Source organism: Littorina saxatilis, linkage group LG4 (genome assembly GCF_037325665.1).
Source record: "Littorina saxatilis isolate snail1 linkage group LG4, US_GU_Lsax_2.0, whole genome shotgun sequence".
In the NCBI taxonomy this organism is placed as follows: Eukaryota; Metazoa; Mollusca; class Gastropoda; order Littorinimorpha; family Littorinidae; genus Littorina; species Littorina saxatilis.
In genome coordinates this window covers 38,133,558-38,160,285 of record NC_090248.1, presented here as the reverse complement: position 1 = coordinate 38,160,285, position 26,728 = coordinate 38,133,558, and the positions used below count along the sequence as shown (strand labels likewise).

The 26,728-nt window shown below is 42.6% G+C and overlaps 1 protein-coding gene across 2 annotated transcripts in view; it reads left to right on the top strand.

The window, feature by feature from the left end:
• LOC138964673 (integrator complex subunit 13-like) overlaps positions 1 to 26,728 on the top strand; it is a 114,993-nt gene that overhangs the window by 74,307 nt on the left and 13,958 nt on the right. For both annotated transcript variants that reach the window (XM_070336694.1, XM_070336695.1), the window contains exons 6-11: positions 21,163 to 21,253; positions 21,720 to 21,848; positions 23,270 to 23,360; positions 24,404 to 24,499; positions 24,938 to 25,027; positions 26,114 to 26,292. In XM_070336694.1, the coding sequence (XP_070192795.1) occupies positions 21,163 to 21,253; positions 21,720 to 21,848; positions 23,270 to 23,360; positions 24,404 to 24,499; positions 24,938 to 25,027; positions 26,114 to 26,292 (676 nt within the window). The remainder of the gene's footprint in view (positions 1 to 21,162; positions 21,254 to 21,719; positions 21,849 to 23,269; positions 23,361 to 24,403; positions 24,500 to 24,937; positions 25,028 to 26,113; positions 26,293 to 26,728) is intronic.

The following is a 26,728-nucleotide window of genomic DNA, read 5'->3' as shown; positions in this document are numbered from 1 at the left end:
TAGGACAGGCAAGTTTGTGTGTGTGTGGGGGGGGGGTGTATTTGTCGTCTGTCAGGGTATTTTCCTGAGAGAGAGAGAGAGAGAGAGAGAGAGAGAGACAGAGAGACAGAGAGACAGAGAGAGAAGGGGAAGGGTTAAGATCGAAAACGTACTTGTCTTACTTACCGTAGCTCTGGTTTTCGTCAAACTGTAATTTCATCGCCCACCTTGAGTAACTTGAAACGTCTTGGTTTTCTCGTCGAGAAGTATTGGGTAGTGGTGTTTGGCATCTACAGGTCAAACTATGTAAATTACATTATGCGGTACGAAGATTTCTTTTGGTCACTTACAGGACCAAGATTACATGGTATATTTCTGGTTGAAACACAATGCTGCCTTTACAATTTTGTGTTACTTTCCGGGAAGGTTGTCGTGCTGTCATCTGTCTTTTGTCAAACGAAAGAATTGGCTGACGTTTTAGCTGAAGTTTTAGCGATTGTTTTTAGGGCATCGCTAGCTGAAGGAACAGTACCATATCAGTGGAAGCAGGCAAATGTACCACCCCTTTTCAAGAAGGGCTGTAAGAGCAGTCCAGGCAACTACCGCCCAGTGAGTTTAACAAGCATACCATGCAAACTGTTAGAAAAGTTGATAAGAACCAGTGTTTTCTCTCATTTGACAGCCAACGACTTGTTATCAGATTGCCAGCATGGTTTTGTGGCAAAACGATCATGCGTGACAAACTTAATTAGCGTCATTGACGACTGGACAGATAGCTTAGATGATGGAGTACCGGTTGACGCTGTGTACCTTGATTTTGCTAAGGCATTCGATTGTGTTCCGCATGTGCGGTTACTGAAAAAACTAGAAGCATATGGTATCCATGGACTTGTCAAAAACTGGATCGGTGATTTTCTAAGTGATAGAAAGCAAAGGGTGAAGGTCAATGGGTCTATGTCAGACTGGAAAGACGTGACAAGTGGAGTGCCCCAGGGCAGTGTGCTGGGCCCGGTTTTATTTGTTATATACATTAACGATCTCCCTGAAGTTGTGAGCAGTCTGTGCAGCATGTACGCTGATGATACAAAAGTGTACCGACAAATCAGAACTTGTGAAGATAGCAAGGAACTCCAGAGGGATTTGGACAGTTTGGTCGACTGGGCAGACAAGTGGCAGATGCGCTTTAATGCAGATAAGTGTAAGATATTACAGTTGGGTACAACAAATCAGAAACTTGTGTATAATATGAGAAAACCTGGCAGCGTGGACAGGGTTGATCTGGAAAGCTCAAGTGCAGAAAAGGACCTTGGAGTCAATGTAGACAGTGAATTGAAATTCTCAAAGCACGTGGAAACACAAGTCAACAAAGCAAACAGAATCCTGGGTCTCATTAGACGGTCTTATGAGCATTTGGACGCAGAAACGCTAAGACTTCTCTTTGTTGCACTTGTACGGCCTCATCTGGAGTTTGCAAATGTGGTGTGGAGTCCCCGACTCGAGAAAGATAAAAATTTGATTGAAAGTGTATTAAGAAGAGCCACGAAGTGTATTCCAGGGTTGAAGACCTTGAGTTATGAAGAGCGTTTGAGAGTTTTGAAAGTTCCAAGCATGTGCTATAGGCGTATCCGGGGAGACATGATTGAAGCATACAAATTCGTGCATGGATACTACGATTGCAAGAACCCACTGGAGCTGAATAGCCTTTGTAATACCCGTGGACATCAGTTCAAGCTCAAGAAGAAACAATGCAGAACAGCTCTCCGACAATCTTTCTTCACGAACAGAATCATAGACACGTGGAACTCCTTGGACAAGAATGTGGTAGAAGCGCCAACAATGAACAGTTTCAAAAATCGCTTGGACAATACACTGAAAGATTATATGTATAGCCCAAATGTCAGTATGCCTCTCACTACACCAGCCAAAAAAAAGTTGATAGAATAGGCCACGGTCAAAAGATCGTGTAGGTTACCTAGCCCAAAGTTAGGCTTGGATAGCAACTGATCAAAAGATCAGACAAAGGCTTAACAGCCTAAGTACCAGTCTGATAACATAACATAACATAACATAACATAAACGAGTAATTGGGTTGTGTGATGGATAGTGTGATTATAGAGCAAGGCTTTGCGGGTTGTTTGCTATTTTGGGGTCAGCCTTCTCTGTTCAAGTTTCTTTGCAAGATACTCTTACAATTTTGTTCAAATAGTTCCTTTGTTATCTTTTTTTGCTTCGATATAAAAGTACATTTTGAGGTCACGTGCTATCCGGTTTATCAGAATAAACTTTTGTGAGCATGAGACACATCTATGAATTTAAGAAAACAAACAAGAGTGGTACGGTATTGGAACGTTTGATTTATGACAAAACAAAACATCCACAAGTAGAGTAGCACGGGGTTAAACGCCCAGGTGAGGTCAAACGCCCACCACCAATATTTCGGAGAGGACATGACCGAACGCGCCACTTCCTGCTTTTCTGACTTCGTTTACCAAGTGACGCGCTCGGTCATGTCATCTCCGTATTATCCGTGGTGGGCGTTTGACCTCACCTGGGCGTTTAACCCCGTGCTACTCTACGTCGACCCAATGGTCTTTTAAATGGACAGACAGACAAACACTTATGGCACAGATTAGATAATAAATGAATCTTTGAAAGCGTTGCTGATGCTCTGTCTGTGGGGAAGTGATGGTCTGATGATCATAGACACACATATTCATAGGTTTTTTTTCATCAATATAAATAAGTAAATACACGAATAAGTAGATACATGAATGTCTAGCTGCGTTTTGGTTGGTCGATAGCAAAATTTCTGAACCGTCAATGACGTTTATTTGGTTCATGATAAGCATGTATTGTCTACTTGCTTTGTTCATCGCTCGGATTTAGAGAATGATGTGCTACCTCTGATTCACGCGCGAGACAGCGATCGAAGTCTGGTTGACTTATAAACATAATACACGCGTGCTTTAGCGTTTGGTAGCAGCGTGCCATTTGTTTGGGATATTCAATATTCAGTGAAGATAGTGTGTTGGACTAGAGTAAGTCAGTTAATGAATGTAAAATTTACTGCCCCGGTTTAGTTAATAGTATGTGGTAGTGTGATTCAACTTCCAGACAGAAAGAAAATTGCATGACAGAAATCGTCCGGCCATTCGTGTGTTAGCATTTGGTCGCAGAGTGCCTATCGAATTCCGAAAATAACTCTGTTTGTATGATTTGTGAAAGAGTGAATGCCCTTGCTATTAGTGAGGCAAGCTTGTCCTGGCCACGTATTTCGGACACACCCTTCGCTAGTGACTGGCATATGATGTCCCGTGGGGAAGTTTTACTCACTAAAAGCAAGAGTTATACACTCTTGCACAACCCATACAAACCGACAGAGTTATTTCCGAACACCGTGTAAATATTGTTATTTTCAAAGGAAGGTGAGTAAAATATAAAAGTCAACCACCTCCCCCCCCCCCCCCCCACACCCCACACCCTTTCTTTATTTGGTGTTTAACGTCGTTTTCAACCGTTCAAGGTTATATCGCGACGGAAGGAAGGGGGGAGATGGGATAATGCCACTTGTCAATTGTTTCTTGTTCACAAAAGCACTAATGAAAAATTTACTCCAGGGGCTTGCAACGTAGTACAATATATTACCTTACTGGGAGAATGCAAGTTTCCAGTACAAATGACTTAACATTTCTTACATACTGCTTGACTAAAATGTTTATAAACATTGACTATATTCTATACAAGAAACACTTAACAAGGGTAAAAGGAGAAACAGAATCCGTTTGTCGCCTCTTACGGCATGCTGGGGAGCATCGGGTAAATTCTTTCTCGTCCCAACCAATATGGGACTCCCCCTAACCCGCGGGGGGCACCCCACACCCCCTTTGCTGTGAGGACGCTGGGATGGACAAGAGAGAAAGTCAGCAGAATGTGAAAGTCACTGCCCAGGTTCAGTGTACAGTATCATGTGGTACATATGACCCCTCTGCCAGATAGCTATTTATCAACATGTGCGAGACGAAACATCGTCCATTTGTGTTTCAGTGTGTGGTGGCAGATTGTAAAATATGTAAACTGCACCGCTTGTATTTAGTTTAGAGTACTTAATGCCACTGTCAAATAGCAAGTAACATTTTAGTGACCGAATATCGTTCATGAATTCGTGGTTTCGCGTGTGATAGCATTGGGGAAATAGGATCCACCCGAGGCCAAATCCTAACAAAGGATACTACAATTATGTTGTCATTTGCGATAAATGTAACCACAAGCTCGCTCTATCTCTCTCTCTCAGTCTCACTCTCTCACTGTGTGTTTGTGTGTGTGTGTGTGTGTGTGTGTGTGTGTGTGTGTGTGTGTGTGTGTGTGTGTGTTCGTGTGTGCGTGCGTTCGTGTGTGTGTGTGCATGCGTGTGAACTGGGAAATAAATAAATGAAGGAAATCTGAGCTGCCAAATCTTTTTCAGCTTAAATTTTTATTTATTGCTTCCGCAGTAGAAAGAAAAGTTTCCACTCTTGGGAACGTACTGTCAATAGTACTTGTTAATGTTTGCTGTTTTTCTCAGACCAGGAAAGATGTGAGGGTTATTGGCCAGTAAACACTATGGCTCCTTTGTGTTCAAAAGACAAACAGTACAACCCCAACCCCCCCCCCCCCCTCATTCATGACCGTCAAAAATATGAAAACGTCAAGTCTTTAAAAGCGCGTGAGATTCTTTGAATGGCGTACATTCACAGAGAGGTTATGAACAGAAAATCTGAGTGCGAAAAAGTCTTAAAAATGGCGGAGGATTCCTAAAAGTGGCGGTACATTTACAGAGAAGTTAAACACAGAAAATCAGAGAAAGCTGGGTCAAAAAAGAAACCACATGAAATCGGTTCCAAATAGCCAATTAGGTTGAAGGAGTATGAAAAACCAACCAACAGCATTGAAAGAGGGAGGGGAGTTCTTGAATCGGAGTTGGGATGGGAGGGGGGCGGGGGAGGCCTAAAGGAGGGTTCCACCGTATGTAGTCAGTCGTCTGGCACACAACCCCGCACAAGGTCAATGCCAGCTTATCTGAAACTCGATTTCACGTGCTGGAGTTTTGGAGAGCAGACCTGTGTTGGTTGAGTGACTGACCTGCAATACCCTTGCCGTTAACCCCATGGACACAAGGGGGGGACGATGAGCATTTAATAGTTTCATGCTAATCCCTGCAGATAAAGACACGCGGTGTTTATCCGCTCCAAATGTTCGAGGCACTTGTCATGTGCAGTTAAAAGCTGTGGCTGAGGAAATTGGTTTTTGACATGTATCTGACTATCACTAAGTGAGGTCTGCAGGCTCCAGGGAATACCTGCGTGCTATTTCAGTTTTACGTACTCTTAGGAGCAATTTGTCTACCTTGTGACAGGGGGAAGTAATATTTCGTGTGTGTGTGTGTGTTTGGGGGGGTGTCGGTGTGTATGTGCGTGCGTGCGTGTGTACGTGCGTGTGTGTTCGATTAGTTCGTCCGCTAAGGTCCAACTGGCTTATTATTTTGGGACAGGCAGAGGTAATAATATGCTACATGACATGAGTACGTCAGTAGTTAAGTGCTTAAAAGGTCTTTGACTTGCAATTGGAATCGATAAAGGCACCGTCCTTTCGGATCGCTGTAGTCGGTTCAGCCCTTGATAACCCGTTTGTCCACAGAGTTGTGAAATCAAAAGGTTGCAGACATTTAGGACTGGTTTTTGACTCACATGCGAAGCAAAAGTGAGTCTATGTACTCACCCGAGTCGTCCGTCCGTCCGTCCGGACGTCCGTCCGTCCGTCCGGACGTCCGTCCGTCCGGACGTCCGTCCGTCCGGAAAACTTTAACGTTGGATATTTCTTGGACACTATTCAGTCTATCAGTACCAAATTTGGCAAGATGGTGTATGATGACAAGGCCCCAAAAAACATACATAGCATCTTGACCTTGCTTCAAGGTCAAGGTCGCAGGGGCCATAAATGTTGCCTAAAAAACAGCTATTTTTCACATTTTTCACATTTTCTCTGAAGTTTTTGAGATTGAATACCTCACCTATATATGATATATAGGGCAAAGTAAGCCCCATCTTTTGATACCAGTTTGGTTTACCTTGCTTCAAGGTCAAGGTCACAGGAGCTCTTCAAAGTTGGATTGTATACATATTTTGAAGTGACCTTGACCCTGAACTATGGAAGATAACTGTTTCAAACTTAAAAATTATGTGGGGCACATGTTATGCGTTCATCATGAGACACATTTGGTCACATATGATCAAGGTCAAGGTCACTTTGACCCTTATGAAATGTGACCAAAATAAGGTAGTGAACCACTAAAAGTGACCATATCTCATGGTAGAAAGAGCCAATAAGCACCATTGTACTTCCTATGTCTTGAATTAACAGCTTTGTGTTGCATGACCTTGGATGACCTTGACCTTGGGTCAAGGTCACATGTATTTTGGTAGGAAAAATGTGTAAAGCATGTGAGTCGTATGGGCTTTGCCCTTCTTGTTCTTCTTTTTGACTCACATGCGAAGCAAAAGTGAGTCTATGTACTCACCCGAGTCGTCCGTCCGTCCGGACGTCCGGACGTCCGGAAAACTTTAACGTTGGATATTTCTTGGACACTATTCAGTCTATCAGTACCAAATTTGGCAAGATGGTGTATGATGACAAGGCCCCAAAAAACATACATAGCATCTTGACCTTGCTTCAAGGTCAAGGTCGCAGGGGCCATAAATGTTGCCTAAAAAACAGCTATTTTTCACATTTTTCCCATTTTCTCTGAAGTTTTTGAGATTCAATACCTCACCTATATATGATATATAGGGCAAAGTAAGCCCCATCTTTTGATACTAGTTTGGTTTACCTTGCTTCAAGGTCAAGGTCACAGGAGCTCTTCAAAGTTGGATTGTATACATATTTTGAAGTGACCTTGACTCTGAACTATGGAAGATAACTGTTTCAAACTTAAAAATTATGTGGGGCACATGTTATGCTTTCATCATGAGACACATTTGGTCACATATGATCATGGTCAAGGTCACTTTGACCCTTATGAAATGTGACCAAAATAAGGTAGTGAACCACTAAAAGTGACCATATCTCATGGTAGAAAGAGCCAATAAGCACCATTGTACTTCCTATGTCTTGAATTAACAGCTTTGTGTTGCATGACCTTGGATGACCTTGACCTTGGGTCAAGGTCACATGTATTTTGGTAGGAAAAATGTGTAAAGCAGTTCTTAGTGTATGATGTCATTGCTGTCAAGGTCAAGCATGTGAGTCGTATGGGCTTTGCCCTTCTTTTTTTTAAACGGAGTGGAGCTGTCTCATGGTTGTTGTGGTGATTGTGAATACGAGTGCTGATGTGCACGAAAAAGTTACCAACCGAGTGGGTGCCAGCCACGGGGTCGGATTGGTTGAAATTGAGGTCTGTTTGTGATGTCAACATAGCCTACATCTCGGCTGTCTCCCACTCGGATAATAACTTTCCTGTGCACATCAGCACTGGATGAAAGGGAGAAAAAAAATCTGATTGGGAAAAATGGGAGGCGTAATTGGGTGGGCATGCAGTTTATAAAATTACTGTCAAATACCAAAATGGCTGTTATGCTATATGGCGAAATAAATTCTTCTTATTGTTGCTTCTGTTCTCATTGACCTGCATGACCCTCCTATCCCGGCCTTGAAGGGTCAAGGCAAAATCAAGATAATGTACCACTGAATGGGAAGAACTGTTGTCTATCTCAATGACCATTCTTGACCAGCAGTCGTCGCCGTGACGCCTAGATCAGTACTGGAGGGACTTCCACTCCGGCTATCAGTATCACGTGCAAGGTACTGACTGAGCTGATGGCACTCCAGAGATATTCTATCGTGAGTAACGAGGAGGCTACATGGCTGTTGGTATTGCAGACCTGGGAACCCATACGATTTCGCCGTATTGTGTACGCATGATTGTCTAGAATATGAGCAATACGATCAGTAACAAAAAAATACGACAAGAAAAATTCCTAGACCACTTTTCTCCACAAGCGCATCCCGAAGCCGATCCAGTATTTTGACACATGATTACAGTTTTTGTCAGAAAACATTAAAAGAAGTATTTGTTTTGTTTGTATTGGTAAACTTAATTTACGTTGCAAAAGGACGCGTGAGAAACATGTTTGAATCATGGGAAAAACAAGGATACTCAGGTCTGGTATTGGTGTCTTATCGTCCTGTGAGGTTACCTTCATGGGATTCGGGTTCCTTTCTCTCTGGAGAAAGCGAGCTAGCTACTATGCAGTACGTCTCTACAGGCATGAGACCAAGGGTAGGGCGAATGGTGGCGAGAGAGGTGAAGGGACGGGGAATGTTTACAGTGCTGTGTGCCTGGCTGTGAGCAGTGCCCGCGCCAATGTTTAGCTCAGGTACAGTCGCGGCAGACGCGCCTTAGTTCTATGCAGGACAATGCAGCGCGCTATTCTGGCCATCTGGCAAACTTTCGTTCTCATCTCTAAGGCAGACTGATACCAAGAGGTGTAAGTTACACCCGCCTTCAGACTCAGGCATTTTCAAACGCTCGACTCAAGACTATCTACCCAATTCATTGTTTCCCCTTCTTTTCCCTGCATGCATGTTTCCAAGCCCCGAGACTTCCGATGTGAACTTGGTATCTTTACTGTGCGCCCCCCGCGGGTTTGGGGGAGTCCCATATTGGTTGGGACGAGAAAGAATTTACCCGATGCTCCCCAGCATGTCGTAAGAGGCGACTAACGGATTCTGTTTCTCCTTTTACCCTTGTTAAGTGTTTCTTGTATAGAATATAGTCAATGTTTGTAAAGATTTTAGTCAAGCAGTATGTAAGAAATGTTAAGTCCTTTGTACTGGAAACTTGCATTCTCCCAGTAAGGTCATATATTGTACTACGTTGCAAGCCCCTGGAGTAAATTTTTGATTAGTGCTTTTGTGAACAAGAAACAATTGACAAGTGGCTCTATCCCATCTCCCCCCTTCCCTCCGTCGCGATATAACCGTGAATGGTTGAAAACGACGTTGAACACCAAATAAAGAAAGAAACAATCTTTATTGCGCGCATGCATGAACACGGGGGTATTCGGACACCGAGGAGAGTTTGCACAAAGTTGACTCTGAGAAATGAATCCCTCGCCGAACGTTGGGGTCGAACCACAGGCGGAAGGTATCGTCCACTGGACTACTACTATCACAGGTAGTCTTTCTGTGATAGTAGTAGTCCAGTGGACGATACCTTCCGCCTGTGGTCGAACCCACGACAAACTGGTTTCAAGCCAGCGACGCTACCGACTGAGCTATCTCCCTCGCCCAGGGAGTCGGGGGGGTATCTTGAAGTGGAAGTAATGTTACTGTTATTGACTGGAAAGTACTTTTCCTGGTAGTTTTTTTTTCATTTGCATAAATCCTGTCTTTGGCACTCAGTGGTTGACGGCCTTGACCTTCGATGGTGCCACCATCTTCGCCCACCAGTGCGTTTGAGGATCTGCGTGCAGACGTGATGTGACCGGTTGTTGAAACTTTGCGTGTCTGATGATCGATTTAGGATGTGTTCATTTGCAGAATTAGTGCGTGTCTGATTTTTTTTATCTCTCTTTTGTTTTGGGGTTCGTGACCGCTCGTGACTGCACGCTGGTCTTTTTTTCTGTTCAGTTTTTGTGTTTTTTGTGTGTATGTGCTTCATTTTACAAATTGCTGTTTTGTGTTTTTTTCTCTTTGTTTGTTGTGTATTTTGTATGTTTGTTTGTTTGTTTCCTCTTAGTGTTGGGGAAAAACATTCTTTAACTTTGTTTTGGAAGGGGGGGGGGGGGGGGCTGGGTGGTTGTGGGAGGGCGCTGATCTGTTGTGAAGTATTGCTGTCTTCTGCCCCTCGTTCACATTCCATGGTTTCGATCGAAACTTTCTTGACTGTAGGTTTGTGTTGGTGTGTCTTTCAAGACCAAGAAAACATGTGGCGTTACTGTAGAAACTAGAAAGGGGAAAGCATGCACTAATTGGAAGTGGTCCAGTCTCCGACACTGTGAAGTATGTTAATATGTGGGTAGTGTACTTTCACTCAGACCCCCACCCCCCATTTGTTGTTTTGCTATAACCGTCACTCTATGTCTGTCTGTCTGTCTGTCTCTGTCTCTCTGTCTCTGCCTATGTCTGTCTGTCTGTCTGTCTCTCTCTCTCTCTCTCTCTCTCTCTCTCTCTCTCTCTCTCTCTCTCTCTCTCTCTTTCTTTCTTTCTCTCTCTCACACACTTTAACTTTTGCTTGTAGCCAAGTACGTAAATCTCTTTCTGTGTGTATGTGTGCGCGTGCGTGGTTACACACGTGTCCATTTGCGTATTTGTAAGCGGTAGCGTGAGACGTGATTCATTGGATTTGGACAGAGAATCAAACGGGACGGAGGATGTTTCCAGAGGACTGCTTTATTGTCAGGGTGTCTCCGTGGCTTTTGCCGTCAGTAGCGGTAACAAAAAAATTCGGGAGGGTTCGGGGGGGTTAACGGGCTTAGACTGACAAACAGGGGATCCTCCGATCTTCTTTGGTCTGGCAGTTAAGGGGGTACTTACTCCGTAACTCTCAAGACTGTCCCCTATATACTATGCAACCCTCCTTATGGGAGCCCTCCTTTTTGAGACCTCTCCCATTTCATTTTCAAGCCTAGCTTTAGTCTCAATTGTTCTTTGCATAACCTCTGTAAACATGTAACCCCGTTTTAGGACCTTCCTTTGTTTGTTTTTTTTTTTTTTTGGGGGGGGGGGGGATTTTTCCCCTTTTCATAATGTTTTTTGTGTGGTTTTAAGGGGGGGGGGGGGGGTGGCGGTGGCAGCTGTATAAGCAGATGGGGTCTGTGGAGTACAGGATTGAAAGTTACAGCAGAGACATTAAAGAGTTTGCTCTGGTGGCTCTGGTAACAGACTTCTTTTGTTGGTCTCATAAAAGAGAGAGAGAGAGAGAGAGAGAGAGAGAGAGAGAGAGAGAGAGAGAGAGAGAGAGAGAGAGAGAGAGAGAGAGAGAGAGAGAGAGAGAGAGAGAGAGAGAGAGAGAGAGAGAGAGAGAGAGAGAGAGAGAGAGAGAGAGAGAGAGATCTTGGGAGCTGTCCCACACCATACTAAACTGAAGTGCTTGGCAGGATTGGTCTAGTGTATGAGGTGAAAGAAAAACATTCGTAATCGAACATTATCACGTAACATTAGAAGGTGCCGGACTGATTGCTTGTGTCACTGTGGTACTTCGATTCTGTTGAAAGAGTGTTGAACTGCAACAGGGTGCACCATTTGAAGATTTAAGTTCAATTGGCTCTGTCGAATAGGAAATGAAATTTCAAATAAATATAGATTTGAAGTATGAAAAGATTTTATTCATGGCCGCTCCACTTGAAAATCAAATCAAAAAGAAAAGAAAAGAAAAAGGCAATTACCGTGAACAATGCACTTTTTCCAAAGAGGGAATAAACCAAACTAATGTATGAAACTTTGATCGAGGGTCCTTGAAAGGGAAGTGGGGGGGGGGGGGTGGGGGGCACTGTATCTTGCGCCTGTGCTGGTGACTGTACTATCCTTGGCATTAGATGTCATTAATCCAACATATAAGGGCCACAAAAAGTGTCCCTTATTTACAGTTTTTGGACCATAAAAACAAGCCCACAAATTTTTGGGGCACATTTCCAGTTTGTGGACCACAAAATGAAGGCCAAAACTAAATGTGGGGCGCAAAATGTGCGCTATAAAAATAAAGGCAAATAAAAGTAGTCCTCAAATAAAATATGAAACAAGTTTTTGTGGACCATAAAATTCGATTGATCACTTTCCCGAGAAGTCAGTTTTAAGACACAATACAGAGACCGATTCTGGGGCTAGCTACAGACTAAGCTATGTTCAAACACATCAGACAAATTTCTGGATGTATCAACGTCAACAGGCGAAGGAGCCAGAGATAGAAATGATGACTCCGGGGCTGGCGGCAAATTGCCGTGTGGTCCGCCAAGCTAAGTCAGGGTCATCGATCCCCATCAGATACCCCTTTCTCTGGCGCTATCTCTGGACACTGCTGCTGTCTGATGGTCTTTAGCTGTACAGTGGAACCTCATGTGAAGACCCTTGCATTAAGACTTTTACCCTTATAAATCTTTGCTAAGTCAAGGTAAACGTTATTAGAAAGTTTCGTCACAGACACTGCGTCTGAATGGACTTAAGCCGTACAGTGCAACCCTTATTTTAAGACACACACACCCCCCCCCCTCCCCTTTAAAATGTCTTCCCTTTTTAGTCCTTTTGAAGATCATTAATCATACGCAAAAGAAGACACTGAACGAAATATCTTTGTGAGTGTGTGTTTTTTTAAAATATATAATTGAACGCTCCAGGAACTTGACTTTTTCTTGATTTTGTGATGTAAGCAGCCCATCTCTCTCCGATTTCTTGTTTTCTACGATTATTTTTTTTATGGAGTCTGTAACTTTACCACCGAGTGGTAACGCACTTGCGCTCGGAAGCGAGCTAGGTTGCGAGTTCGACCCTGGGTCAGGGCGTTAGCAGTTTTCTCCCCCCTTTCCTAACCTAGGTGGTGGGTTCAAGTGCTAGTCTTTCGGATGAGACGAAAAACCCTGGCAAAATTGTATAAGCATAGATAAAAAATGTCCACCAAAATACCCGTGTGACTTGGAATAATACGCCGTGAAAAGTACGATATGCGCCGAAATGGCTGCGATCTGCTGGTCGATGTGAATGCGTGATGTATTGTGTAAAAAAAATTCCATCTCACACGGCATAAATAGATCCCTGCGCATTGAGTCCGAGTCTGGAGATACGCGCGCGATATAAGACTTCATATAATTCAAAAGTACTCCTCTTTAAGGGCATAGTTTTCTCATATTTTGGGAGGTCTTTTAGGGGGGATTGAACAGTGTTTCTCTCAGCATGACCTAATCCCCTCGTCCCGTATTTTCTGTTGGCAGATAAATGGATGAGAGTATGCTTGTCCCGTTACAATTAAAGATTCTGTATTCTGTATTCTGTATTCATCATCGATTTCATGAGCAGGAAGGTATCTAATTTTGTACCAAATGACTTGTTTGATGAACTGGAAACGATGAAGAACTGGAGGCTGTTATTTTTGTTAGTAATGGCTGGGCTGATGCAAATGAAGCGAAACTGCATGGGTGCCACCCAGATGGGTGGGAACAAGCCGCGGGGTCTGATTGGTTGAAATGGAGATTTGTTGTGATTTCATCCCGTCAGACGCGACGGCTTGTTCTGGCTGGTGGCACCCAGTTTCGCTTCTTGCATCTCAGCCCTGGTTCACTCTCAGATCGGAAATAAGATTGTCCATGGAGCAGATTCGTTGCTTTTTCCTCACTGAGTACATGTAGTAGCAAAACAAAACGACAGAAGAATTTAGACACCTAATGTTACAGATTGTCTAGCTGCTTGTATCAAATGAAGCAGAAAGAAAGGGGATTATTCCGCTCTAGGTTGCTGTTAACGACCCATGAGCAGCTCCCATCGTATCCAGGGGGATTTGATTTATGCAAAAGAGGCGAAGATGCCCAATCTCTCAATGCCTGGAGCATGCAAATTAGCCCCATTTGTCTCCCTTGGCGGAACAAACTGCTTTCTGTGAGCGAAAAAACTTAAAGAAAAAATTTGGAAGAGGGGAGGGCCTAGGGAGGAGGGGAGGGGGAAGAAGAAATAAAGAGGTACTTTGAAGAAAAGAAAAAAACGCTGAAGAGAGGAGATGCATCTGTGATTGATCATCAAACCTGCAGTTGTGTGGGGTCGAAAATACGAACATTGCAATTTCTACAGAAAAATTAAAGAGAAGTGTACACTTCTTGTTTTTAAGTTGGTAATGTGTTTTGATGGAGTAGCACACTGCACATGGATATAGTTACCAGCTTAAAGCTCTGTATGGGTATTTGTGTTGTGCTTTTGTTTGCAAATGAGTTTGGAGTTATAAGGGCTGGTTCCTATATGGCCAAGAATCTGTCAAGGAGTCCAAAAAGTGTTACAATTTTTAGACTTTTTTAAACCTCCTTAAATTTACATGAATAAACATCTCGGTATTCCTGTCCTTCAATTGCAGCATTTTATTTTCCAGTCAAGTGTTCGGTTTATCAAATATTTGCAGATAAAGCACAAATGACTGTATGTTACATTTACACCATAACATAATTTCAAGGTGCTGTCATTTTCTTAGGTTCAGCTTTAGGCAACTGTTTCACTATCCAATGGCTTGATGGCTGAATGTAGAGTTGATCTGCACTAAATCCGCACTTGAAAAAGTTTCTCCTGTCTCAATATAAGCAAAATCATTTATCCGTTAGTTACTTTACACCAAAGCCCAGAATCAAAGTTACAATTCAACATTTACCTATTTACACTGTTTTTAAAACAATGAAATTCTCTATGGAAGTGCAGAAAAGGTTCCAGTAAATTTTCATGTCATTTGTTTTGCAAACCTTAACCTCAATCATCAGGTTATTACTTAATTTGAAAAAAGCACGGTCAGCGGTGTAGAAATTATTATCAAATCACCCTCTTTAAATATTTTTACACTATTTTGGTCTGCAGTTTTTTGAGTTACAAACAAGAAATCATAACAAATCCTTTTCACGATAGAATAGTCAGGTTGGTACTCCACTACGGTACCAAATGTTAATTTTACCCATGATCTGTACGTTACTTTACACCAAACAGCAAGTACAAGGTACTGAATTTACATTTAATGGGCTATGCTCACATCAGTTAAACAGTATTTCTAACTTGTTTGTTCTAAGCTACCTGTCTCAAGTCAAAGTAAAGGGTTAAATTGATGGTTGTGCCTTTTTGGTTGTGTGTACATCTTTACACAAAAGGATGGTGTAAAGTAACATACAGAAGGCTCCGAAGATCTGCAGGTCCATTTGAAGGGTAATTTCTCTTTTATTTAGCTCATAAACCCTCAACAGACTGTTATGTGCTGTTTTTAGCATTATTATGTGCTGCATATGGTCTCAGTAAAAAAAACAAGGTGATGTATGTTACATTTACACCAAAATGTCCCAACAGTGGTCCTTCTGAGGTAAATTTTGTCATTCAGTGTGCTTGTTTTCATGTTGAAACAAAGGTTTGGTCTTGCTGGTTGTTCTTAAGCACTGATAAGTTATCTTCTGTCTCTAAAACAAATTCATTGTCATTTTCAAGTATTCTCAGTATGTACGTTACATTTACACCCTTGTCAGATGGCCTCACTTAAGTCTCTCTACAAGCCAACAGGTGCAAGCACTAGGAATCCTGTGACCATAGTTTAACTACCAGGTGTCTGAGGTATAAGAAAACACACACTTTTGTGTATTATGGCATTATTTAAAGACTGTGACAAAACTTGTTTGGGCAAGTAGATACAATTTCATTTACACCAAACGCATATTTTTAACTTAGAAGTACAATTAAATTACATCAAACACAACTTTTTCGCTCAATTTAAAAAAAAATACAATCATCCTACCTAATGACTTTCCTCTGCAATGATTTTTAAGTAAGTTTGACCAGAAACATTTTTTTAAGATAGTTTCCCTTTTTTCATGATTATTTACACCAAATGTAACGTACTGACCAGCTAAAAAAAGAACGTTCAAAATCCAAAACCTATGTTCAGATCAAACTTTCATTAATCTAACATATGTTTCTCCATCCATTTCTGGACCTATTAAAAATTAGATTGAGATTATACCCTTATCACTAAATTGGTTATTCAATGCCCAATGTACCATGCGTTTCACCTAACGCCTTGTGTGCCAAAAAAGGTGGGTTTTTTCTTGAACAAAGTCAATTTTCTCAGCATCCAGGCGACTGACAGACATAAAATTGGTATGGATAGAATCTGCATGAGGAATACTTCATAACTGCATTGTTTATATTGCAGTCATTTAAAAACAGAATAAAATACAAAGTAATAAAAGTATCCAGAACAGGATTTTTGCATTTGGACACCTTGAAAGATTCCTGACCATATAGAGACCCAGGATTTATAGACCTCAGCCTTCTCCAGGACGCTTGCTTGTGGGCCATCTTGTCCACTTGCTTCTTTGGCCTCTTACGGGTCAGTGCCGTCGCCTCCTCTACCAGCAGCGCCCCAACCATCACCCGGGGTGACATTTCCTTCACGGACAACGGCGCTGCCCTCACCATCCGCCGCTCCAAGACCATCCAGTTCAGGGAGAGAGTGCACACAGCAGTCCTGCCACGCTATGCAGGGCACTCCCTGTGTCCTGTGACTGCTTTACAGCACTTTCTTTCTCTAGCCAGCGCGGTCCCCAGTCACCTCCCCCTCTTCAGCCACGAAGTGGGCCGGGGCTCCATCTTCACTCCATCAGTGGCTTCCGTCCGCCGGCTCGTAACCGGCCACCTCATCGCCCTCGGTCTCCCGCTAGCTGACTTCTCCACCCACAGCCTTCGTCGCGGGGGCGCCACCTGGTTGCTGCAGTCAGGCGTTCCCCTCCATGTGATTAAACTCCTCGGGGATTGGCGTAGTGACTGCGTCTTCCAGTACCTCAAGCCGTCTGCTGCAGTAAGGCGTTCCCCTCCATGTGATTAAACTCCTCGGGGATTGGCGTAGTGACTGCGTCTTCCAGTACCTCAAGCCGTCTGCTGCAGCTTCCCTTTCCCTTCTCCCAAAGTCTAACTCGTTAATTTAAAGTTTCCCCCATACTTCCCTCTAACGGGTTGGACAGTGCCTGCGGGCCTGAACTTTTAAACTCTAGTCATGGTTTATTTCATTTTCTTAGTATTATATTAAGGTTAAAGTGCGAGAGTGAATGTTGTGTCTAACAGGGCGAATGGTCGATTGATTGTTGTGTTGATGTATGTTGTATATTTATTCAAGTTTGAATTTAATATATTATTGCCATGTTACCCTGTGTTGTGTTGGATTTAATGTTAGATTTGTTCATACCAAGTAAAGTATTATCAATCATATGCATCAATAGACAACTTCAGGTAGCAAAATGAATATTATACCGTAACCTTACACATTGTCTTACAAGAGGGGGGGTCGTTAACTCATGGTCAGTGAGAAGTGGGTAGGGACTGAATAAAGAGGCAGAACAGTGGAATACCCCCCTTTTACGCCCAATTTAAGACTCCCACCTTTTTAAGACCTAATTTTTTTTTACAGATTAGTAGAGGTCTTAAAAAGGGGGTTATATCCACTGTACAGTATAACAGGTCGCGTAAGGCAAAATTACTACATTTAGTCAAGCTGTGGAACTCACAGAATGAAACTGAACGCACTGCTTTTTTTTACATATGACCGTAGTCCGCCGCTCGTGCAAAACGCAGTGAATTCGACGAGCCTGTTTAGCGCGGTGGTGGTTGCGCTGTGGTGCATAGCACGCTTTTCTGTACCTCTCTTCGTTTTAACTTTCTGAGCGTGTTTTTAATCCAAACATATTATATCTATATGTTTTTGGAATCAGGAACCAACAAGGAATAAGATGAAATTGTTTTTAAATCGATTTCGGAAATTTTATTTTAATCATAATTTTCCTATTTTTAATTTTCAGAGCTTGATTTTAATCCAAATATAACATATTTATATGTTTGTGGAATAAAAAAAATGATGAAGAATAAGATGAACGTAATTTTGAATCGTTTTACAGCAGTCCCTGCAATGTACGGCCCCCGGCGTGAGCGGACACCTGACATGTACGGACACATTTGTTCGGCACGGAGTGTTTTCCTTCTATATTTCCCCCCCTTAAACGGACACCTGCAAAACGTGGACGCGGACACTCATTTTCGGTCCCAACAGCAGGTCATACCTCCAATGTACGGACAGACCATCGTCAAATTTTCACCACAACAAAATCGATAACAGAGCAATCCGGCTCTTGGTACAAAGATCACAGCCGCAATGGCGTGACGACAGTCACTGGTAACTTGAGTGCACCTGTACCCATCAGGCGGGGGGGGGGGGGGGGGGGGTAGTTTTGGTCAGGAGTGGAGTACATGCGAAGATGCCAACATGAAACTGCACTGTGCTCTTTATTCTTGTCTGTTGGACGTAAACAACAGAAACCACAGTCGATGAAGGTCCTGAGCGAAAGAGAGTGAAAAACCGGCCACAGTTCTCAGCATGTGTGTAACCTCTTTCATTGACAAGATACTCTTGTTTCCCCTCAACCTTGACCAGTGAGTCGGTTGCCTAATCTGTGAACCCTTCAGTTGTCTTGCTTTGTCAAAAGTTACCACACAGTCAACTGGTTTTGCTCTGAGTGAACAGTTGGAGCTGACCTCTCTGGCCACAGCTCCAAACAGTACATGGCTGGAGGGAGTGAGAGAGAGAGGGAGGGGGGGTGGAGGGGTAACTGGCTAAACTCTGTGGAGTGTCCGGTGTCACTGCATGTCAGCAGGAAGAGCATTGGAGAGAAATAGAGAGGTGTACTCTTCCACACAATTTCCAAGCATCAGTTGTCACGGCTTGGGGTAGGCATTAGTGAGGGAAAGTGGGAGCTGTGTTATGTACAGTGTATTTCCGACTGAAGAGTGAAAAGCGGTGTCCGACATAAGCTCGAACGACAAAAACTCAACGACAAAATCTCCAACGACAAATGCTCGAACGGACAAATGCTCGACGCGACAAAAGCTCGACGCGACATATGCTCGAACGACAAATGCTCGAATGGACAAATGCTCGACGCGACACAAGCTCGACGCGACATATGCTCGAACGACAGAAGCTCGACCGGACAAATGCTCGACGCGACAAAAGCTCGACGCGACATATGCTCGAACGACAGAAGCTCGACCGGACTGTAGAATGATGCTGTCAAAACTACTTTGATAACGTCATATCTGAAACTGTCACGGTGATGTTGTTCTAGTTTCGAGCGACAAATTGACTAAATTTGTTTCATATCACGTTGTTGTTGTTGTTGTTGTTGTTGTAAGCACGCTGCTGGATTTCGAGCGACAAATTGACTAAATTTGTTTGATATCACGTTGTTGGTTTAAACAAGTTTAACTTTATTTCTGAATTGATACTCACAGCAAGCAAACAAACAGTCGTCCATCTGCCCGTGCCGCTTACCTGAACCTTTCCTGATAAACTTACGTTTATCAAATAAACCCGGTCCCAACGGAGAGAAGAAGAAGAAACAGTCAATCCCGGGCCAAATCAAAATAATGACATGGACAAATCTAAACCCCGACACGATCTTCCCCCTTCTTTTTTCTCTTCGTTCTTTTTTTCTTCTATATTCTCTCTCTCTCTCTCTCTCTCTCTCTCTCTCTCTCTCTCTCTCTCTCTCTCTCTCTCTCTCTCTCTCTCTCTTTCTCTTTCTCTCTCATTCTCTTTCTCTCTCTTTGTCTCTCTCCTCACCTTTCTCCCTCTTTCTCTGTCTCTCTCTCCCTCTCTATTTTTCTCTCTCTCTCTGTCTCTCTCTCTCTCTCTCTCTCTCTCTCTCTCTCTCTCTCTCTCTCTCTCTCTCTCTCTCTCTCTCTTAGACAGATTTTAAAATAACACAAAATAAACAGACAGGCAAAATAACACCGAGAAGGACACGCACAGACACGTTTGATCTTTTGTCGCGTCGAGCTTATGTCCATTCGAGCTTTTATCGCATTGACCTTTTGTCGCGTCGAGCATTTGTCCATTCGAGCATTTGTCGTTTGAGCATATGTCGCGTCGAGCTTTTGTCGCGTCGAGCATTTGTCCATTCGAGCATTTGTCGTTCGAGCATATGTCGCGTCGAGCTTTTGTCGCGTCGAGCATTTGTCCATTCGAGCATTTGTCGTTCGAGATTTTGTCGTTCGAGCTTTTGTCGTTCGAGCTTATGTCATGTACCCGTGAAAAGTCACTGCCATGCCACATGATCGGCATGCAGTCAATAAAGCCAGACAAGATGAAAATAAATTACATGATTATGACATGCAGCTCTATCTGCTGCTATTTATTCAAACTGGTTTTCAAGCTTATTCTTGCAAAGCATCTGCACACGCTCCTGTGCTGTGTTTGTGTGGCTGCTTTCGAATGTCAGTGCATGGTGAGTGTGTTCACTGCCTTGAGGATTTATTTTATCTCTTCTTTTCAACACTTTTCATACAAATCATTTTTACAGAACGTTTAAAGAAGTATTAGGAGTTTATTGTTTAGTAGCCACAAGAAGTGATTAGCATAGACTCAATCCTGTTGTTTGTGTGTCTCTGTGAGTGTATGGGGGAGGGGGTGGTGTGGTCACCCCTCCCGTGACCGGACACCTGCAATGTACGGACAGTTTTGCTATGGCCCAAGGGTGTCCGTTCATGAGAGGGACTGCTGTATAAAAAAATAATTTTAATTACAATTTTCAGATTTTTAATGACCAAAGTCATCAATTAATTTTTAAGCCTCCAAGCTGAAATGCAATACCAAAGTCCGGCCTTCGTCGAAGATTGCTTGGCCAAAATTTCAATCAATTTTATTGAAAAATGAGGGTGTGACAGTGCCGCCTCAACTTTTACAAAAAGCCGGATATGACGTCATCAAAGACATTTATCGAAAAAATGAAAAAAACGTCTGGGGATATCATACCCAGGAACTCTCATGTAAAATTTCATAAAGATCGGTCCAGTAGTTTACTCTGAATCGCTCTACACACACACACACGCACAGACACACACACACACACACACACACACATACACATACACCACACACACACACACACACACACACACACACGCACAGACAGACACACACACACACACACACACACATACACATACACCACGACCCTCGTCTTGACTAAATGTAAAAAGGTAGCACAGTAGGTTTTCAGAAAAAATACTGGCATATCCATAGGATCCAATGCTTATATACCCTCAACGCAAGTCAATGGTACATGGTCTTGAATTCCTCATTCGTACTTTGACAGTTTCATAAATTTGGACCTGCATCCATTGTGTCACAAGAGTTTTGTGTCATAGAAATTCTGTTTTAGTGAGATTTAGTGTTCTCGTTGACGTACAGAAAAATGAATGTGTCGATCTGTTTTCAAGATGTGTGCTCAAAGAGTCTTCTGTTACAGTCTCCAGATGACCATTTCAGGTTGAATTTTTTTTGTATGAAAGAAAATACCACAGCTATAAGACAAACTAACATACATTGTCATGTCCTTCATTTCTTGCAGTACTAAATGTGCGATGTGTTTATTGTGTGTGCAGGTTGCTACCTATCAACAAGGTAGAGGTCATCTTCATGCACATCACACCTGTCAAGGAACCCTCACACATACCTGCCAAACCTAAACGGGAGGTGAGACAGGGATTATCAACATATTGTCTTATTGAATTGATTTGAACTAAATTAATTTGAATTGAATTGAATTCATTTGAATTGAATTCATTTGAATGGAATTGAAATACGATCGATTGAATAGATGTTTTCCGGAAATAACTCTCTGTCAGGATTTCCAAGCCTTGTGGAAGAGAACTTGCTCCCCGCTTTAGCGTGCAGCGAGCAATACAATTTGGTTACAATAACATGCGGTCAACCGGTTAAAACAAGCAATCGCAGCGAATAACTGACCGGATGTGTATGTTATGCAGTGTCCGGTCGATCTGATATCCTTAACTTTAATATATCTATTATTTAGATATCTGATATCTTTAACTGTCTTGTTTGTCTGTGAATGTATTGTTTTGTCAATAACAAACGTTCCAACAACCTACCTTTCTTGTTTTTCGATCTGACTGTGTTTTGACTGTGGCTTGACCACCAGGTATCTACAGAAGTGATCAGTGAGCTGCACCCCACCCAGTCCGGGTCTGTCCTGTACCACAAGATGATCGGCCTGGTGCAGAAACACTACGACCTGGCCTCCACCACCGTCACTGGCATTCCCATGAAGGTATTAATAACATTCATTTATTAATAAATCTAAACAACAAAGTGACTGCAGACCTGTTTACCCTCCCGGATTGTCCGGTATTATTACGGATTTGGGGTCTAAATTCCGGTATTACGGAAATCTACGGAAAATTCCGGAAATTGCGGTCGAGAGAACCTTTTTCGTGCGTGGAAATTCGAAGTCGAAATTGTGGTAGTCACCAGGACTGTGATTTCAAGGCTGACCGAAACAGCCTTTTCTGCGCATGTGCACAGCAAGTATTTGTCGGATTCCGCGGTTTTGAGATCGACATTGGTCCGAAGGGTAATATAGGGCCGATCTCTGTGGGGACGAAATGCCAACCAAAAAAGCGAAAGTTGTACAGAAATATCGGCAAAACTATTAAGTCAAGTGGCGGTGTCTGGGGGAGTTTAAGAAGAGCTAGCGAACCACTTTCATTTTGGTGATCGACTTGAGATCAGTGCAACAATTAACAAAGCTAGTCAGAATATGAGTCATGTCGCGGCACGTGTCCCGAGGTTAGATGCAGCATTAGTTTTAACAAAATGCAGTACACAAATGAACATGGAAACAAAAACACGAAATTATGTTTGGCAAAACATGAGCCTGCTTCGCATCGAGTTTATTTGACCTAGGTCTCTACTTCCACAGAATCTCCAGGGGCTTGCAACATAGTACAATATATTACCTTACTGGGAGAATGCAAGTTTCCAGTACAAAGGACTTGACATTTCTTACATACTGCTTGACTAAAATCTGTACAAAATTGACTATATTCTATACAAGAAACACTTAACAGGGGTAAAAGGAGAAACAGAATCGGTTAGTCGCCACTTACGACATGCTGGGGAGCATCGGGTAAATTCTTTCTCGTCCCAACCAATATGGGACTCCCCCTAACCCGCGGGGGGTGGTTATTGACAGGATTGACTGTAGGGGGGGGGGGGGGGTTGAGTGGGACTTTGATGTGTGATTTTTATTTTTTTTCTATATTTTTAGCTGCATTATTTTAGTCATTCATGAGTGGGTGGGTGAAGGGGATGGGCTAGTTCTAACTATGCATTAGATTATAAAATTGTATTCTGTGTAGACCCTTCCTCCAGCATCTTAGACCACTCTTTGTACCTTTTCTTTTAATAGATGATTGTCATTTGTCTTACCTCATGTCTGCCCTGCGTGTGATGGTGTGATCGTGACTGCTGTAGTGTGGGCGTGTGTGTGTTGGTGTGTATGTCAGTGAATGTGTGGGCGTGTGTGTGTGTGTGTCAGTGTGTGTGTGGGTGTGTGTGTGTGCGTGATTTTACCAACACTACGCTAAATTCCTTGTGCTTTAAATGTTTTTTTAATGTCACTTGGCTCAATAAATACTGTATTCTGTATTCTGTATTCTGTAATTAATTGTGGCTTGTGTTCTGCTGTAGGAGGAGCAGAATGCTCAATCATCAGCCAACTATGACGTGGAGTTACTGCACGCTTCTGTGGTGCACAGTGACGCCATGAGACAGAACCAAGGTGAGCTACTAGTGCACTTGATAGTAGACAGAAAGGAAGAAGAACGAGACAAAACATTGTTATATGAACGTAAAGAAGTATGCAACGTGGGTGTTGATTTGTGACCTTTTTGCGTCGTAATTCTGTTTAGTAAAACAGTCAATATTAACACTGGTTTGCAAGTCTCGCTTGTGTCTTCCAATCCAGCTTCTGGACAATTTTTCAGATAAGTTTATTGTCTGTATTATAAGTGTTCGTCCACTTGCAAGACCGTTGGGTCAAAGATCAGTGACTGTAACGTTTTGTTTTGTCATAATTAAATGTTCCAATAACATACCTTTCTTGGTTTTATATTACATTTAGTCAAGTTTTGACTAAATGTTTTAACGTAGAGGGGGGAATCGAGACGAGGGTCGTTGTGTGTGTGTGTGTGTGTGTGTGTGTGTGTATGTGTGTGTGTGTGTGTGTGTGTGTGTAGAGCGATTCAGAGAAAACTACTGGAACGATCTTCATGAAACTTGACATGAGAGATCCTGAGTATGGTATCTCCAGACGTTTTTTTCATTTTTTTGATAAATGTCTTTGATGACGTCATATCCGGCTTTTCGTGAAAGTTGAGGCGGCACTGGCACGCTCTCATTTTTCAACCAAATCGTTTGAAATTTTGGTCAAGTAATCTTCGACGAAGCCCGGACTTTGGTATTGCATTTCAGCTTGGAGGCTTCAAAATTAATTAATGAGTTTGCTCATTAAAGTTGTCATTAAAAACGATTTTTCGCAAACAGATTTACCAAATTGATTGCATTGTATTCCTTGTCTTTTCCTAAATTCAAAAATATATAGATATGTCATGTTTACTCTAAAAATGTGCTCAGAATGAAAGAAAATAGGTTCAGTAAGTACTACGGACGCGTGGTTCGCGGCGGCGAGCGTGACCCGTCCTGGTCTTTGGTAAGGTTAGCCGAGACTATCTGAATGTAGTCTCGGCGATGATTGGTTTGTAGTGTTGATCTTGACTAAATGTTTTTATATCGCTTCACGTGACTTGTTTATTCTTGATATAGCGGAGCCACCGGAGGGAACTGTAATTGTACCTTCCCCAGAAGGTCTGCCGCCAACCGTTACTCTCAAGTGGTGCACGCCCAAGTCAAGTGTTGTTGGTAAGTTATTTAAGAATATCTTTGTCTTCCTTTCTTCCTCTTCTTGACATTTTGTACATGTAAAAATCATATCCTAATAGTTTGGTTGTAATGTCTCCAATGACTAAAATGGATGTAACATTCCATCAAAAGTGTTTCTGTTCAGTAGACTAATGTCATAATTGTTCACATCCAGGCTTTGAATTTGATTTGAATAGCGATACTGAGATCCCCCCACCTTTCAAGACCTCCAAAAATCGGGCCTTAAAAAGGAGGGAGATTTATAATGGAGATACATTTCCAGAGGTTATGTATGAACAGAAACTCTGAGAAAACACTAGCGTCTTAAAAGGGAGGGAATCTTAAATATGGGAGGGGGGGGGGGTGTCTTAAAAGGGAGGTTCCACTGTATCATACAACATACAAACATGTTTCCAAATGAGTTTTGTCTATTTGCAGAGTTGCACCACTGCACGGGGACACATCGTATAACACCTGTGGATGTCAACAGTCGGCCATCCTCCTGTCTCACCAACTTCCTCCTTGCAGGTCTGTTAGCCATATTCCTCTGTGTGTGTGTGTGTGTGTGTGTGTCTGTGTGTGTCTGTGTCTGTGTGTGTGTGTGTGTCTGTGTGTGTGTGCGTGTTTGTGTGTGTGTTTGTGTGTGTGTGTGTTTGTGTGTGTGTGTGTGTGTGTGTGTGTGTGTGTGTGCATGTGTGTGTGTGTGTGTGTGTGTGTGTGTGTGTGTGTGTGCACGTGTGTGTGTGCGTACCTACGTGTGCCTTTGTGCATGCATGTGTGCCCGTGCAGGGAAATTTCAGGTCTCTCATGAAAACCAAAGAGAATAATGTAACATTCCTATTGTCTATAATGTAGTCAATGCAGTTATATTTTGTTATCTCAAAAGAGAAAATATGATGTGACATTTTATTGTCTTACTTCAGTACGGATTTTGTTTTCAAAGTTTATTCTTAAAGGCGCAGTGCAGCTCACAGCCTTCGTTTTGCGTTTTTGTTGCAGCTGAGTGCATTTACAGTTCAAAAATCCTCCTATGGTAGTAAACCAAACCCAAAACTACCCAACGACGACATCTGTGAAGCTCGACAGTTTCTTGTTCACGCGAGTGCATACATTAACCTAGTTATTACGTTGGTGTTTGGTCGGAGTTCGATTCAACTGAGTGATTCCGGCCTCCATTTTGTTTTACACAAACTCATGATGACGTCTGACATAGTTTGCTAGTGACGTGTCTTTTCAGTTGTGCATGATGTGCATGTGGTGATCTACCTGATCTAAATTTAGATCCAAAAATAGGCCAAGACCAGCCGGGTCCGAGTACGAAATTAATTCGTAAAAAAATCACAGTTCTTGACTCTTTGGGTGCAAGTCAAGGAAACTTGGTAGTTCTTCTAACGGATAGCTGCCTGAGGTATGACTAAAAGCCCCAGGGGATCCGTGCACCTGGATTTGACAAGTTCAGTACCTTTAAGCATCTCAAGGTGAGGCAGAATGATTCAATTATGGTGGTATGTTTTTTTAGGTTTCTATAAAAAATAAAAAAAAGTCCTGCTTTATGAGCTATTGCCTGTGATTCGTACTACTTTCAGTTACCTTTCAATTCATCTGTTTTTCAAGGTCGCGCAGTGATGTTGGAGCAGCCGCGTAAGACAGGGGTGAAGGTCATCTCCCACATGCTAGCGAGTCACGGAGGCGAGATCTTCATCCACATCTTGCCCACCTCTCGCTCCATCCTGGAGGACCCCCCTTCCATCAGTGAGGGGTGTGGGGGCAGGGTCACCGACTACAGGATCACTGTGAGTGTTAATGATATAGAGAATACTACATGGCTTGCTGTGTCGTACCAGATTTGGAACCTCGATCTCTTCTAAAGCCTCGTGCAATCTATTACGTCAAAGTAAAGAAACGTCACTCTGAAAGTTAGTTCTAAAAATTCATTGAGGGTACTTAGCGAGGGCAATTTTTTTTCTATAATGTGACTTTGGCATCATAAGCAGTGGAAAAACAGGTCCCTGCCAGACTTGCTTGACATGACCTCATTTACATGATATACACACAAGTGATTTGAACGATTATTATCTCACGAGTGTCTCTCTCACCTATGTAGGATAGAATACAGTACAACCCCCCCTTGAAGATCGTATATTAGGACCTCCATCATTTTAAGACTCCCACCATTTTAAGACTCCCACCTTTTTAAGACTCCCACCTTTTTAAGACCTTTGTTCAGAT